Source organism: Bombina bombina, chromosome 4, assembly GCF_027579735.1.
Source record: "Bombina bombina isolate aBomBom1 chromosome 4, aBomBom1.pri, whole genome shotgun sequence".
NCBI classification, from domain to species: domain Eukaryota; kingdom Metazoa; phylum Chordata; class Amphibia; order Anura; family Bombinatoridae; genus Bombina; species Bombina bombina.
This window is the reverse complement of record NC_069502.1, coordinates 327,753,073-327,770,259: the sequence shown is the minus strand read 5'-3', so window position 1 is coordinate 327,770,259 and position 17,187 is coordinate 327,753,073. Positions and strand designations below refer to the sequence as shown.

The following is a 17,187-nucleotide window of genomic DNA, read 5'->3' as shown; positions in this document are numbered from 1 at the left end:
ACATAAAGAACACTACATAGCAACATAAGCGTTACTCAAGCTAAAAATTGTGTTTCTAATTTATTTTTTTGAGGGCCTCGCTGTACCTACAAGGCTTCTTAGAATATCTTGCCTGAGCGTGAGGTTTTAAATATCAGGCCCTAGGAATGTAAAGTCCTCTAAAGTTTGTTCCTGCTTTAATGCTGGAGGACAGCCCATTAGAAGCTGGTATTTGAAATGCATGCAACTTGCCTGCTGGCTGTGGAGCCAGACTTATTCATTTTCATCTTTCTTTCCATTTAAAGTGAAAGTCAATCCTAGCGTTTTACAAACGCTAGGATTGTCTATTGAAACAAATAAAGGGGATTTTCATTCATGAAGTATAAGAGACTTCATGTAGAAAGCTCCTGTATTTGTTTTAACCGATCGCCGTTCTTAGCTTCTACAGCAGCCCACGGCTAAAAAAAAGTTTTGCTAAGAGGTGACGTTTTCACCTCTTAGCCAATAGCCGTGCAGTAAATCCGGCTTGGCGCCCATGGGAACCGTATTTACCGCACGGCTATTGGCTAAGAGGTTAAAACGTCACCTCTTAGCAAAATATTGGGCTTTAGCAAGTCAAAAGTAACTCCTTCAAACATAAAAGTACAAAATATTATGCAGGCCCATATATAGGGGCCCATTTATCAAATGTCTGTCGGACCTGATCCGACAGTGCGGATCAGGTCCGCAAGACCTCGCTGAATACGGAGAGCGATATGCTCTCCATATTCAGCATTGCACCAGCAGCTCACAAGAGCTGCTGGTGCAACGCCGCCCCCTGCAGACTCCAGCAGGGGGGTGTCAATCAACCCGATCGTACTGCTTCATAACTGCTGTTTCTGGCGACTCTGAAGACTCGCCAGAAACACATCCCTTCAAGCTCCATTTGGAGCTTGATAAATGGGCTCCATAGACTCCTTTCTGTTGTGTAGCAGAGCAGACATAGCCTGTGGGAAATATTTCTAGACTACACATAGTCCTGAACCATTGTTTCTCTCTTGTCCTGGCGGAGGTGAGTCGCAATGTGGTTTGGCCACCTTGAACTGAAGATGAAATGAATGTAGTGAACATACTGGCAACATAATTTTTGGCCATGGACCATCCTAAGCACTGATAACTTTCTATCACACCTTGACAAATGGCACAGGTTAACATAGTGAGTAAAAATTGGAAATTGTCTCCTTTGGAAGATTATGTTCTTTTCACCATATGAGCAATAAGTTTCATCGCCTTTATCTGTGTTTCATATTACTTATGGAGATCCGGTGATCTTTTGCTTCCTTGCCTCAAGTGGTGACCACTCTCTGTGTCATGTTCCTGAAGGCCAAATGATTTATTACTGTTGCTGGATACTCGCAAAAAGTGTTTACTTACTGTGTTACTGACCGCTAAAAAGGTTAAAAAGTGTCGTTTCATCATTGTATGTTATTGGTATCCAAGGGCTACATTCTTTTATATGTGTATGTGTGTATATATATATATATATATATATATATATATATATATATATATATATATATATATATATTTGTGTTCATAACTGTCTTGGAGTAGACTGAGTGAAGAATCGAATAGGCGCTAACTAAAAACCTAAATAAAGAAAAAAAGAAAAGCCAGCACCAAATACTAAAGAATGACAGTAGATGTTTTAATAAATCTGTAGGCCAAGAGGTAGCCCTAGCTGATTTTGCACACCAGCTGCGTTGGGGTAGTTACGACAGGCAGTATGTTACCATTGTTTTGAGAGTGCAGTCCATATCTTCGGCCTTCTGTATTTTTATAATCATGGCCTATTTTTTAATGTTTTAAAGCATGCAGACACAATAAATTGATTATATTTGTATATTACATAGTATTTTACTTATTTTTCTTAAAATGTACAAATGAGTCACCATCAGTCATCCTCATACAGTTTATAAATAGTACTTTCTTTTTTTCCAATGTTTGTAGATATTCAGAAAAAACTATTGATGCCTTGGAGCTAATAGACAGTGATAACATCGACCTTGACTTGATTGCTGAACTCATCAGACATATTGTTTTAAAAGGGGAGGTAAGTGTTTGCTTTTTTATGAATTATTTTTCTGTGTGTATTTGTTTCCCAGCGTTGTCTTCAGGTAGCAGATCACAAGCTATCATACCAGTCTCCCTACAAATCATAACGCCAGCCTGTAACAAGAAGAAGCCGCTAGAGCACTGTAGTGAAGATATCATGTGGCCATCACTACAATGCGATTCTCCTCTTTATGTGCAACTTTAGGAATTGTACAATCTTATAAAACGCCTAAAACTAGAATTTTTTTTTTTTTTTTAAAAACCAATATATTTAAATCTAACTGCAACCTTCTCAGACCACCCACACAATTCCTAATCTTGACCACTCTGCTGTGACTTCCATAATATGCTAATCACAAGGCAACACTCCTAGTCCTGCCAGTCCCCCAACCACAATTAACCCTTAACAGCGACCTTAAAGGGACATTGTACTGTAAAATTTGTTTCCATTTAATGTGTTCCTTCATGATTATTTTTTATTTGAAATAGCTGTTTTGCCCATAAAAACCATCACCTGTTGTGCTCAATGATATGGTCATGTTATCTTTGTACACAGGTTCTAATAGGTATTAAAATGTTAATTAAGGCAGTGGTTGTTCAACAAGCAAAACCAGCTATTTACAAAAATCTCTCTTTACCGTCCCTGCTGGGAAATTAGTTTATTCTGTTATCTTCTGTTTATTTAAATTTTCTACAGAGCATTCAAACCTATTCATATTTTCCTTTTATAGGTGGCAGTTTCAACAGGTAAAGCCAGCTGTTTCAAATGACTAAATAAAGGTATAGGAGCTTGTTTGCAAACAAATTAATATACTAAAGCAGATAATATGGATCATTGGGAACACACTAAAGCAGAGTAAAAGTTACAGTACAATATCCCTTTAACAGAGGCCACGCTCTTGTTGGAACAACCTGAGAAGGTGAACTACTGCCCCTAACTTCCACTAGTTAAACTATTGCTCTTTCTGGGTCATTGGATACCATTAGCCTTAAAAAAACCTTTATCACCACCTCCATATTGATAGGGAAAAAAACTACATAAGCCACATTTGGTAAGAAGTTCCTGTAAACCACACTTGTATGGTCTTTGTATGGCCTGGTTTCATGCTAGCTTACTATTGCTATGAAAATGATGGAAAAGGAAATGTATGCCTACAGAAAAATCAATGATTTCAAGTGACTACATATTTTTTTTTTAATTCTTTTTATTGAAGAGAGCTTAGGCATACAGCATGGAAACATTTACAAACATATAAATTGAAATTCTATAAGGACACACTTAATACATTCACAGTGGATATGGTAAGGAAAGCACATGACACTCAACACGTAAGAATAAAATACATGAATTGCATGAATTTAACGCTATGAGCTGGTTTGCTACATATCTGTATACGAATAAAAGGTGAGCTTCTGAGACACGTGATATACTGGGCTACGATAAAAAAATATATGAAAATGCATTCCGACAGATACAAGAAATAGCTACTGTACATGCTCACCAAGGTTTTCTCATTATCTGTTACCTGAGTCCTCTTTTTTTTTTTTTTTTTTTTTTTTTTTTTTTTAATTTAAAAAACCTTAATAAAAAAAACAAAACTAACTTTAGTTTAAAATGATTGGCATGCATACCTGGATATGTTATCCAGCACAGAGTATTAAATAGGATTGCAAATTGCAGAGACCTTATGCCTTACAAAAACATGTATGGGACAATTATTTTTTGGCAGGAATCATGTTGTTAATTGGTAAAATGGTTTCCTGAGCAGAGTGCAATTAATAATCTCATTACCCGACGCCATACCTCTGTTAGAAGTTAACACAACCTTGTCAATTATTACAGCTTTTCGAAAATTATCAGGTACCAGTCATGTCAGGAACAGAAATGTGGAAAGCTTTGTCTATACCTGTATTAGAAGGTCTAGGAGAGCCCCACTAAGATAAGTTTGCTTTAATGACATCTGCAGGCGAACGGTATGGCAATAATCCCACTCAGGGAGTCTGTAGCAGCAACTCAGCAAGTCCCTATTGTCAGATAATAAAAGGAAAACTGTGTTCCCAACAACAAACATATCTCTAAACAGATGCACAATTTGCAAATCGGCATGTGTTGTATACATAAAGGCATGGGAAGTGAAAATAAAAAGTAATAACACATAGGCTATGTAAGAAGCAACTTAAACTTAGCACAGATTACATATTACACTATATGAACTGCAGCTGGGTGTTTCTGAGAGGAACAGATTATGTCGTAATTGATAGAGGCTTCAAAAAAAATAAAAATAACCACAACAGTAAGTACACTTACAAAAATAGAAGAATAACAGTATGAACTGTCCAGTATGGCTACATACAAGATTTCGGCTGAAAATCCACGTGGAAGTTAGCGTGCTTTGGACCTTGGCAGCCTAGTATTGTCCAACTTGAAGAAGTAGATTAAATATTCTGGAGTGTGTTAGCCAAAGTACTGTGAAAGTCCGCTCACTTATAGCCCTCCCATTCTAGCCGATGCCTGCCCTGCCCAGGACCCACGATCGATGACCCAAGTCTGGTCTCCATTCAGCACGATACACAGGGCAACAGATGAAAAGCCCGTTTCCTACAGGATATATGTGGCATGCAGGCAGGCATGATGGAGTTAGTGTGGAAGCAGGCCGTGTTCCGTCTGTCCTCTCAGTGTTGCTGAAAAAGGTGCGCTGCAGAGGATGTGGATATCGGAGAGGTGCATTGGCAGTTAACCAAATGGTCACCTGTAGCGATGCTGCATCGAAAATATGCCTGGTGCCCTGTCTTCTTGTTAGTGAGGTAAGGATCATGTCCGTCAATGAAATGGCGGATGTGGAGACGATAGCGAGCTCTGCAGGTCTAGCGGTATACTCGGCAGTATGATGGGCTAAACAAACATCCCCCATGTCCTGAGTTAAAACAGCCAAATCTAGAGAGAGAAGTGTTGTCCGCAGCGTTAGTATTCGGTTGCCGCTGGGTGAGAGGTATATTATTCAGGTCCAATATGGGAAGGCAGGTCCGCACATTCACAGGGTCAACTTTTTGAGGACAGGGACTCTTAATAGCCTGGATGGTTTCCCTTAATGCCTCATAGCTATAGAACAAGCGTTCAAATTCCGGCATAAGAATTTCAAATATCTGCACGGCCATACGTTTTTCCGCCACCATTGCTCTAGGCCGAGAGTCAGTCTGTACAAAATCCCACGTGGGTTACTGTTAAGTAAAGTGATCTCCGGGGAAGAAGAGAGTGGATTCCTTCTATCCGCTGGTAATTCCCGGACAGCTTCTCTGTCAAGGGTGATGCGGATGGCATAAAAGAAAGATGATGTGATGGAGATTAAGAAATGTTTTCTCCGGAGCAACACAAGCTTGCATCCATCTTCAAGAGCCGCCCACCGGACGTCAAGTGACTACATATTTACATTATTTACTATGGCTGAGTGAAACTGCTTAGGTGTTTTGTCTTTGACACTAGTTTTCTTTCCTCTTCACTTTCTCTCACAGTAATTATGCACCAGTCTTTTGTAGTAGGAAAAAAACACAGCACACATTGACTTCTGTATATTTAACCACTGTGCATTGGGCATCATATGTAGTTTTACAATTATATGTGTGATCTCATTCTGGTACCTGAAGAAAAAGAAGATATTTTATTGTATAGTCATTCTTTATCAACGCCCTCAGGTCTAAACTTGAGTAGGTTGTATAAGGTTATACCATGCTCCTACAAAGATCTACATTGGTGTACACAAAGGCCCTAGTGTAGCAGAGACCAGGAGTGACCAACCTTTTCATATGAGGAATAACTCGAGAATAGTTTTCACTTCCTTGCTACAGGGGCTTGTGAGCAAGATTTTCAGCAGATGAGTGCTGAAAATGACACAGACTCGAAAACCTATTTAGAGAGAAATTGACCAGGAATCCAAAAAAATCTTCAGGGGAAAAATAGCATGTTGTGCATTACCAATTTGGATAGCTTGTGGCGTTTGAAACTGACTAAACAGTCATCTAACAAAGCTCCATTCTTTATTACGTTGTATTCAGCATCTTTAGACTTTGCACAAAATTCATATGATGTTCTCCCCAGGGCCTTCCAATGGGCACAGCACCCAGCTGATTTTACTGACCACTCTGCTTAAATTTAAGCCAATATTGGGGAAAATTAAAATACAATTGTTTTTTGCACAAATTGTCATGAAATAAATTTGTTAAATTATGCAATTAATTTGTGTTTTGTATTTCTTAAGTAACATCTTTAAATAACAGAAAATTGTATAATATTGCAAAGTATTACACTGCCGCCACCCGCCTTGCAAAATCTGTGGAGAACACTACAGCATATATGACTCCTTATGTACATTATGTAATGTTTTTCTATGTACTATTCTTGTCTTTAAGCAAGCTTTGTAAAATACTATGCATTGAATACAAACACACGTTTGCATATATTTGTTTGCTACATGCATATGAATCCTATATTAGGTCCTATTTCACAAATTCTAGGATTGACAATCACTTTAAGGGACTTTTCTTCATCCCTTTTCGTGTATTCATAGTCTAACAATTGCTTTGAGAAAGAGAGACACTTGGTGTGTAACTGTCTTTGGGTTTCATTATTTCTACCATTGCACCTAATCTTGTTACCTTGACTTGGTCATTCCGTCCACTGGCCTTGTGCCTCTCTGTTCCTTGATGTCTCGGTCTGGCAGTTTTCTTGTCTTGATAGCTTGTTTATTCTGCTTCTGTCTGTGTGTTTAAGGCCCATGGCCTTTCTGACTCTTGCGCTTAGTTCAGCTTTAGCACAGACCCAGATGTACTCTACTACTTTATGTTCCTACGCAATTAAAGGGACAAAAAACTGCTGAGTACAGCTATAGTAGGATGGTTACTACTCTATGCTATTGTTCTTCCTCCTGTACCAGCAGCTGTCTTTAAAGTAATTCTCTTATTTTAAGCACATACAATTATCAGTTAGTAAAGCTCTGTATCTTCACACTGGGGGCTGCCAGCTTATATTTGTTATGTAGCTGTTAAAGTGTGCAAACAACTGCAAAAATGTAAACTCTATATGCTCTCTATTATGTGAGTTAAACTGAAGTGCAAGGAACAGCTGTCAAAAAGCCAGATCTGTGAAAGCGCTCTGTTCCTATCACAACAATACGTAAGCTACAAGATGGCGGCGTTCAGTATAAAATGCAGCTGGATTCTGTTATAAGTTAAAATAAGAGAACAGCTTTTATGAGAGCTGCAGGTACAGGAGGAAATGCAATAGTATGGTGAGTAGTAACCATCTTACTGTAGTTGTACACTGCAGTTTAATGTCCCATTAACCCAGATGCACAAAATTCCACTCCATGTGCTGTTACGCAATATCTGTAAGCACAAAGCACATCAACCTACTTAGCAGTAGGTTACCAATCCCTCCATCTTTAAAAAATGGCCTACTTCTGTGTACAAAACAGAGCTCCACTTTACATCATTTCACTTATGGTTTTAATTATGTTTGTTTTTCTATTCAGTGCTTGTCTTATGTTCAGCATGCTTTAGGGTTAGCAGTGTATATTGTATATTTATTTTACCTTTGTATGTTTTTTTAGCTCTATTGTTGATATAATATATGTTTAGGCTTTTATATCTATTCACAAGTGAAAAAAGCGCTATGTTTGGCTTTACACTTACTTTTTTTTTTTTTTTTTTTAAGAAGTTGTTCTGAAACCTAACCTGTTGTATGTGCAGTGCCCTTTTGTATTTAAATGATACATTTCACAAATGTAAACTTTACAGATAGAGCATGCATTTGTTAACAACTTTCCAGTTTGCTTCATTCTCTTGGTATCCTTTGAATGAGCAGCAATGGACTACTGGATGCTAGCTGAACACATTGGTAAGCCAATGACATAAGGCATATATGTGCAGTCACCAATCAGCAATAATCTTACAGCTCCTGAGACTACCTAGTTATGCTTTTGACAAAGGATACCAAGAGTATGAAGTAAATTGGAAAGTTGTTTAGAATGGTATGCTCTTTCTGAATGATGAAATAAAACATTTGGGTTTCATGCCCCTTTATTATAACTCTAGGTAGTATTCATTACTATGTACAAATGTTAGTCTTTTTTTTTTTTTTTTTTTTTAATATTTATTTTTGTTGTCAAATTATTAAAATTAAATAATAGTTTAAGAATAAGAGTGCATTTAAAAAAAATGTAGTTGTAGAAAGAGAGTAATTCAATATAGAAACAAATATTTATTTTGCAGTAAGCTGAACCTTTTGCTCATTCTTATTCCTTTACAGGATGGTGCAATCTTGGTATTTCTGCCAGGTTGGGACAATATTAGCAATCTGCACGAGTTGTTGATGTCACAGGTCATGTTCAAATCAGGTACTTTTATTGTTTAAATTCTGTTTATAGTAGAGTGGGATGCTGATAACCACTGATACTGCACTTTAAATCATAATCCATATCACACATATTTTTTCATTTTGTAGCTTCAGAGCAAATTTCTCTTGTAAGGTGTATCCAGTCCACGGATCATCCATTACTTGTGGGATATTCTCCTTCCCAACAGGAAGCTGCAAGAGGATCACCCACAGCAGAGCTGTCTATATAGCTCCTCCCCTGACTGCCACTACCAGTCATTCTCTTGCAGCTCTCGACAAAAAAGGAAGTAGCTAGAGAGATGTGGTGTTTATTTAGTTTACCTTCAATCAAAAGTTTGTTATTTTCAAATGGTACCGGAGTTGTACTGTTTTAGCCTCAGCCAGAAAGTTGAAGAAGAGTCTGCCTGTGGTTTTTAATGATCTTAGCAGGTTGTAACTAAGATCCATTGCTTTTCTCACACATAACTGATGAGATGAGGTAACTTCAGCTGGGGGAATGGCGTGCAGGGTCTCCTGCTATGAGGTATGTGCAGGTTAAATTTTTCTAGAGAAATGGATATGCTAGAAAATGCTGTTAATACCGGATTTATGTAAGGTAAGCCTGATTACAGTGATTTAATAACGACTAGTATCATGCTTGCTGTAAAAGGTAATATTCTTATTACTTTCTCACATTACTGAAAATAAGATAACGTTTGCTGGAAGTGTTTAAACATTTTTTTCTACATATTGGTGATAAAACTTTATTGGGGCCCAGTTTTTTCCACATGGCGGGCTAGATTTTGCCTAGGGATAGTTTTTTATGGCCCTCTCACTGTGAGTACAGGTTGGGAGGGGCCTAATTTCAGGCCTAAATCGTGCAGTAGTTTTTGCAGCTTGAGACTTCCAGCTTCCCTGAAGGAGTCCCCTGAACACTTAGGACCTCTACAAAGGGTTTTTGTGCCTTCAAAAGTCGTTGTATGGGCAGGTAGGGCCACAGCAGAGCTGTGGCAGTTTGTTGTGACTGTTAAAAAATGTTTATCGTTTTTTTGATCCGGTTTTGAAACTAAGGGGTTAATCATCCATTTGCAAGTGGGTGCAATGCTCTGTTAGTCTATTATATACACTGTAAAAATTTCGTAAGATTTACTGCTTTTTATCACTGTTTTTCAATTTCTGACAAAATTTGTTTCTCTTAAAGGCACAGTACCGTTTTTATTTTTTGCTTGTTTACATTTATCAAAGTGTTTTCCAAGCTTGCTGGTCTCATTGCTAGTCTGTTTAAACATGTCTGACATAGAGGAAACTCCTTGTTCATTATGTTTAGAAGCCATTGTGGAACCCCCTCTTAGAATGTGTATCAAATGTACTGATTTTACTTTAAGTTATAAAGATCATATTCTGTCTTTAAAAGATTTATCACCAGAGGAAATTGACAAGGGGGAAGTTATGCCGACTAACTCGCCCCACGTGTCAGAACCCTTGACTCCCGCTCAAGGGACTCCCGCTCAAGTTGCGCCAAGTACATCTAGCGCGCCCATGGCGTTTACTTTACAAGACATGGCGGCAGTTATGGATCATACCCTTACAGCGGTATTGTCCAAACTACTAGGGTTACAAGGAAAGCGAGACAGCTCTGGGACTAGAAAAAATACAGAGCTTTCTGACGCTTTAGTAGCTATGTCTGATATCCCCTCACAATATGCAGAAGCTGAGGCAGGAGAGCTTCTCTCTGTGGGTGATTTTTCTGACTCAGGGAAGATGCTTCAACCTGATTCTGATATGTCTACATTTAAATTTAAGCTTGAACACCTCCGCGTGTTGCTCAGGGAGGTTTTAGCTACTCTGGATGACTGTGACACCATTATAGTGCCAGAGAAATTGTGTAGATTGGATAAATACTATGCAGTGCCTGTTTACACTGATGTTTTTCCAATACCTAAAAGGTTTTCAGAAATTATTACTAAGGAATGGGATAGACCAGGTGTACCGTTCTCTCCCCCTCCTATTTTTAAGAAAATGTTTCCAATAGATGCCGCTACACGGGACTTATGGCAAACGGTCCCTAAGGTGGAGGGAGCAGTTTCTACCCTAGCTAAGTGTACAACTATTCCCGTCGAGGACAGTTGTGCTTTCCTAGATCCAATGGATAAAAAGTTAGAGGGTTACCTTAAGAAAATGTTTATTCAACAAGGTTTTATTCTCCAGCCTCTTGCATGCATTGCCCCGGTCACTGCTGCTGCGGCCTTCTGGTTTTAGTCTCTGGAAGAGGCTTTACAGGTAGAAACTCCATTGGATGATATACTTGACAAGCTTAAAGCGCTTAAGCTAGCCAATTCATTTGTTTCTGACGCCGTTGTTCATTTAACCAAACTAACGGCTAAGAACTCAGGTTTTGCTATACAGGCGCGTAGGACGCTATGGCTTAAATCCTGGTCAGCTGACGTTACTTCAAAGTCTAAGCTTCTCAACATTCCCTTCAAGGGGCAGACCCTATTCGGGCCTGGACTGAAGGAGATCATTTCTGATATTACTTGAGGAAAAGGTCATGCCCTTCCTCAGGATAGGTCTAATAAATTAAGGACCAAACAAACTAATTTTCGTGCCTTTCGAAACTTTAAGACAAGCGCGGCATCAACTCCCTCTAATGCAAAACAAGAGGGAAATTTTGCCCAGTCCAAGCCGGTCTGGAGACCTAACCAGGCCTGGAACAAAGGTAAGCAGGCCAAGAAGCCTGCTGCTGCCTCTAAGACAGCATGAAAGATCAGCCCCCGATCCGGTAATGGATCTAGTAGGGGGCAGACTTTCTCTCTTCGCCCAGGCTTGGGCAAGAGATGTCTAGGATCCCTGGGAAATTGTGTCCCAGGGATATCTTCTGGACTTCAAAGCTTCTTCCCCAAAAGGAAGATTTCACATCTCACAATTATCTGCAGACCAGATAAAGAGAGAGGCATTCTTACATTGTGTTCAAGACCTCCTAGTTATGGGAGTGATCCACCCAGTTCCAAAGGAGGAACAGGGGCAAGGCTTCTATTCAAATCTCTTTGTGGTTCCCAAGAAAGAGGGAACCTTCAGACCAATCTTAGATCTCAAGATCCTAAACAAATTTCTCAGGGTCCCATCTTTCAAGATGGAGACTATTCGAACCATCCTACCTATGATCCAGGAGGGTCAATACATGACTACCGTTGACTTAAAGATTGCTTATCTTCACATTCCGATACACAAAGATCATCATCGGTTTCTCAGGTTCGCCCTCCTAGACAGGCATTACCAGTTTGTGGCTCTTCCCTTTGGGTTAGATACGGCACCAAGAATCTTTACAAAGGTTCTGGGATCACTTCTGGCGGTCCTAAGGCCGCGGGGCATAGCAGTAGCCCCTTACTTAGATGACATTCTGATACAGGCGTCGAATTTCCAAATTGCCAAGTCCCATACGGACATTGTTCTGGCATTCCTGAGGTCTCATGGGTGGAAAGTGAACGAAAAGAAGAGTTCTCTATCCCCTCTCACAAGAGTTTCCTTCCTGGGAACTCTGATAGGTTCTGTAGAAATGAGGATTTACCTGACAGAGGACAGGTTGTCAAAACTTCTAAATTCCTGCCGTGTTCTTTATTATACTTCTCACCCTTCGGTGGCTCAGTGTATGGAAGTAATCGGCTTAATGATAGCGGCAATGGACATAGTTCCGTTTGCCCGCCTACATCTCAGACCGCTGCAACTCTGCATGCTCAGTCAGTGGAATGGGGATTACACAGATTTGTCCCCTCTACTAAATCTGGATCAAGAGACCAGGGATTCTCTTCTCTGGTGGCTATCTTGGGTCCATCTGTCCAAAGGTATGACCTTCCGCAGGCCAGATTGGACAATAGTAACAACAGATGCCAGCCTTTTGGGCTGGGGTGCAGTCTGGAACTCTCTGAAGGCTCAGGGGTCGTGGACTCAGGAGGAGGCACTCCTTCCAATAAACATTCTGGAACTAAGAGCGATATTCAATGCTCTTCAGGTTTCAAAGATAATTCAATTGGCAGAGATTCACTCTTGCCATCTATCAGCTATCCATATCCCAGGAATAGAGAACTGGGAGGCAGATTTTCTAAGTCGTCAGACTTTTCATCTGGGGGAGTGGGAGCTCCATCCGGAGGTGTTTGCACAGTTGATTCAACGTTGGGGCAAACCAGAACTGGATCTCATGGCGTCTCGCCAGAACGCCAAGTTTTTTTGTTACGGATACAGGTCCAGGGATCCCAAGGCAGCGCTGATAGATGCTCTAGCAGCGCCTTGGTCCTTCATCCTGGCTTATGTGTTTCCACCGTTTCCTCTGCTCCCTCGTCTGATTGCCAAGATCAAACAGGAGAGAGCATCGGTAATTTTGATAGCACCTGCGTGGCCACGCAGGACTTGGTATGCAGATCTGGTGGACATGTCATCCTTTCCACCATGGACTCTGCCTCTGAGGCAGGACCTTCTACTTCAGGGTCCTTTCAACCATCCAAATCTAATTTCTCTGCGGCTGACTGCTTGGAGATTGGATGCTTGATTTTATCAAAGCGTGGTTTCTCCGAGTCGGTCATTGATACCTTAATACAGGCGCGAAAGCCTGTCACCAGGAAAATCTAAGATATGGTGTAAATATCTTCATTGGTGTGAATCCAAGGGTTACTCATGGAGTAAAGTCAGGATTCCTAGGATATTATCTTTTCTCCAAGAAGGATTGGAGAAGGGTTTGTCAGCTAGTTCCTTAAAAGGACAGATTTCTGCTCTGTCTATTCTTTTGCACAAATGTCTGGCTGAGGTTCCAGACGTGCAGGCGTTTTGTCAGGCTTTAGTCAGAATCAAGCCTGTGTTTAAACCTGTTGCTCCGCCTTGGAGTTTAAATTTAGTTCTTAAGGTTCTTCAAGGGGTTCCGTTTGAACCTTTGCATTCCATAGATATTAAGCTCTTATCTTGGAAGGTTCTGTTTTTAGTAGCTATCTCCTCGGCTCGAAGAGTTTCAGAGTTATCTGCTTTACAATGTGATTCCCCTTATCTCATTTTTCATGCAGATAAGGCAGTGTTACGTACCAAACCTGTTTTTTTACCTAAGGTGGTATCTAATAAAAATATCAATCAGGAGATTGTTGTACCGTCACTGTGTCCTAATCCTTCTTCAAAGAAGGAACGTCTTTTACACAATCTTGATGTGGTTCGTGCTTTAAAATTTTATTTACAAGCTACTAAAGATATTCGTCAAACATCTGCATTGTTTGTTGTCTACTCTGGACAAAAGGCTTCGGCAACCTCTCTTTCTTTTTGGCTAAGGAGTATAATACGCTTAGCTTATGAGACTGCTGGCCAGCAGCCTCCTGAAAGGATTACAGCTCATTCTACTAGAGTGGTAGCTTCCACATGGGCTTTTAAAAATGAGGCTTCTGTTGAACAGATTTGTAAGGCGGCGACTTGGTCTTCGCTTCATACTTTTTCAAAGTTCTATAAATTTGATACTTTTGCTTCTTCGGAGGCTATTTTTGGGAGAAAGGTCTTGCAGGCAGTGGTGCCTTCCGTTTAAGCGCCTGCCTTGTCCCTCCCTTCATCCGTGTCCTATAGCTTTGGTATTGGTATCCCACAAGTAATGGATGATCCGTGGACTGGATACACCTTACAAGAGAAAACATAATTTATGCTTACCTGATAAATTTATTTCTCTTGTGGTGTATCCAGTCCACGGCCCGCCCTGTCATTTTAAGGCAGGTGTTTTTTATTTTTAAACTACAGTCACCACTGCACCCTATAGTTTCTCCTTTCTCTTGCTTGTCTTCGGTCGAATGACTGGTAGTGGCAGTTAGGGGAGGAGCTATATAACAGCTCTGCTGTGGGTGATCCTCTTGCAGCTTCCTGTTGGGAAGGAGAATATCCCACAAGTAATGGATGATCCGTCGACTGGATACACCACAAGAGAAATAAATTTATCAGGTAAGCATAAATTATGTTTTTATTTATTTTTTATATTTAAAAAAAGTGCAAGATTGTTTTCTTTTTAATAAGTTTTTATATTGTGATTGTGTTACACACATAGTTTTCCATAACATATACCGTTTTGGCAGCCATTCTCATATACTTAGAGTATGGGTTGTCATAGACAATCAAAGATGCATGAAAGTCAGTTTGTTGATGCATGCATGATTCAAACCAGTAATTTAGCATTGTACTGCAAAAACAAAAATCTGTACACAAAATAACTTTTAGAAGAATTTAAAAGACTAATTTTGTTAGTGAAATCTTCAAAGTGTTAATATTGTAGGGCTGTCCAAGAATTCATGCCCCTTGCCTAATTTGCAGTGGCCATTCAGAGGCTACTTTAAGGTGAAATTGAGACTGTAGCATTGTCTTATGCACAGATATTCTAAGAATACCTGCAGCATGCACTCAAGGCCTCCAGTCCTTTTGAGGATGGGGGAAATCACAATTTTCCAAGATGTATTACATTACTATGCTTCATATTTATTAATATCTATCTTTTTGTATCCAAATAAATCTAAATTTGACATTACATATTCTTCATTTTCAGATAGGTTTATAATTATTCCTTTACATTCGTTGATGCCAACTGTAAACCAGACCCAGGTATGAATTTATATATAAATACCTTTTATCTGATTTTTCATTCATTTGCACCATCAAGGTGACATGTCAGTGGCATGCTAGAACTACCCTCATTATGCTTTCGATAGTATTTTATGACTCCTTATCACAGAAAAGGTTGACAGTCGGATAAAAATTTAAAGTACGTTTTTCAGTTTTAAATAGAAGCATTTTTGCAACACACGTTTATACAGTGAAAAAGAGCACATCTAGATATGCGCCTTACATTCAAACTCCACGTTAGTACAGAGAGCCAAAATACAACAACAAAAATCAGTGTATACATGACTCGAAGGCACTTTAATATACAAAGAATAAAATGCTCTTGCTGTGTACAAGATACGATTTGTATGCCACTGTGGATCCTGCAGTCACTGGAGTATTAAAGGGACAGTAAAGTCATAATTAGACATTCATGATTTTGACAGATAATAAAATTTCCTTCTTAATGTGGGAAGAGTCCACAGCTGCATTCCTTACTTGTGGGAATTACTCAACCTGGCCACCAGGAGGAGGCAAAGACACCCCATCCAAAGGCTTAAATACCTCCCCCACTTCCTCATAACCCAAGTCATTCTTTGCCTTTCATCACAGGAGGTTGGCAGAGAAGTGTTAGAAGGATATGGTTCGCAGATCTAGTGGGGATGTCATCTTCTCCTTTGTGGAAGTTACCTTGTCGCAGGGATCTGCTGACCAAGGTCTTTTTGTTCATCAATGTCTAGATTCTCTGAGGCTGACTGCGTGGAGATTGAACGCTTAGTCCTAGCCAAGAGAGTGTTTTCTGAGAGAGTTATTTTTACTCTCATTCAAGCTCGTAAGCTGGTTGCTCGTCGCATCTATCATAAGGTGTGGGGGACCTACTTATTCTGTTCTCCAGGATGAACTGGAGAAGGGCTTTTCTGCAAGTCCCCTGAAGGGACAGATTTCAGCCCTGTCTGGGTTACTGCACAAGAGGTTCAGACCTGTGTTTAGATCTAATGCTCCTCCTTGGAGTTTAAATCTTGTTCTTAAAGTTTTGCAATGAGCTCCGTTGGAGCCTATGCATTAAGTAGACATTAAATTGTTTTCTTGGAAGGTTCCTTTTCTACTGGCTATTGCTTCTGCACGCAGAGTATCTGTGATTGCTGCCTTGCAATGCGTCCCTCCTTATCTGGCTTTCCATGCTGCATGCTTTCCAAGTTAGGTTTTCTTCCTAAGGTTGTGTCAATTCGCAACATCAATCACGAGATTGTGGTTCCTTTCTTGTGTCCTACTCCTTCTTCGTCGAAGGAACGTTTACAACTTAATTTTGTGCCTTGAAGTTCTATCTTCAGGCCACAAAGGAATTTAGACAAACTTCTTTCTCTGTTATCTTTTCCGGGAAGCGTAGGGGTCATAGGGCCTCTTTGACTTCCTTATCTTTTTGGCTGAGGAGTGTCTTCCGTTTAGCATAGAGACAGCGGGACGTAAGCCTCCTCTGAGGATTACGGCTCATTCTACGAGAGCAGTGGTTTCCTCTTGGGCCGTCAAAAATGAGGCCTCTATGGATCAGTTTTGTAAGATGGCTAGCTGGTCCTCCTTACATACTTTTTCCAAATTTTACAAGTTTGATGTTTTTGCTTCTGCTAAAGCAGCCTTCGGGAGAAAGGTTTTGCAGGCTGTGGTGCCCTCAGATTACGGTCCGCCTTTCTTTTTTCCCTCCCGTTAGCGTTCCGTGTACTCTAGAGCTTGGGTATATGTTTCCCACAAGTAAGTAATGCAGCTGTGGACTCCCATATTAAGAAGGAAAACATAAATTATGCTCCCACCCGTGTTCTCCGATGGGCGGCCCTAAATTTAACTTTATTCTTCTGGCACCTTTTTCACCCTGATATTTCTCCTACTGTTCTTTGTTCCCTCAGCAGAATGACTGGGGTTATGAGAAAGTGGGAAAGGTATTTAAGCCTTTGGCTGGGGTGTCTTTGCCTCCTACTAGTGGCCAGGTTCAGTATTTCCCACAAGTAAGGAATGCAACTGTGGACTCTTCCCATACAGAAGCCAAGGAAATTGTCTGGTAAGCATAATTTATGTTTAACAACTTTCCAATTTATTTATATTATTTAATTTGCTTCCTTCTCTTGTTATCCTTTGCTGAAAGGTTTATCCAG

At 40.0% G+C, this 17,187-nt stretch overlaps 1 protein-coding gene across 1 annotated transcript in view; it reads left to right on the top strand.

Annotated features, from left to right (window-relative positions):
• Positions 1-17,187, top strand: part of DHX36 (DEAH-box helicase 36) — a 195,585-nt gene that overhangs the window by 39,543 nt on the left and 138,855 nt on the right. Inside the window, exons 11-13 of the mRNA XM_053710066.1 lie at positions 1,969-2,071; positions 8,375-8,462; positions 14,988-15,043. Of these exons, the coding sequence (XP_053566041.1) occupies positions 1,969-2,071; positions 8,375-8,462; positions 14,988-15,043 (247 nt within the window). The remainder of the gene's footprint in view (positions 1-1,968; positions 2,072-8,374; positions 8,463-14,987; positions 15,044-17,187) is intronic.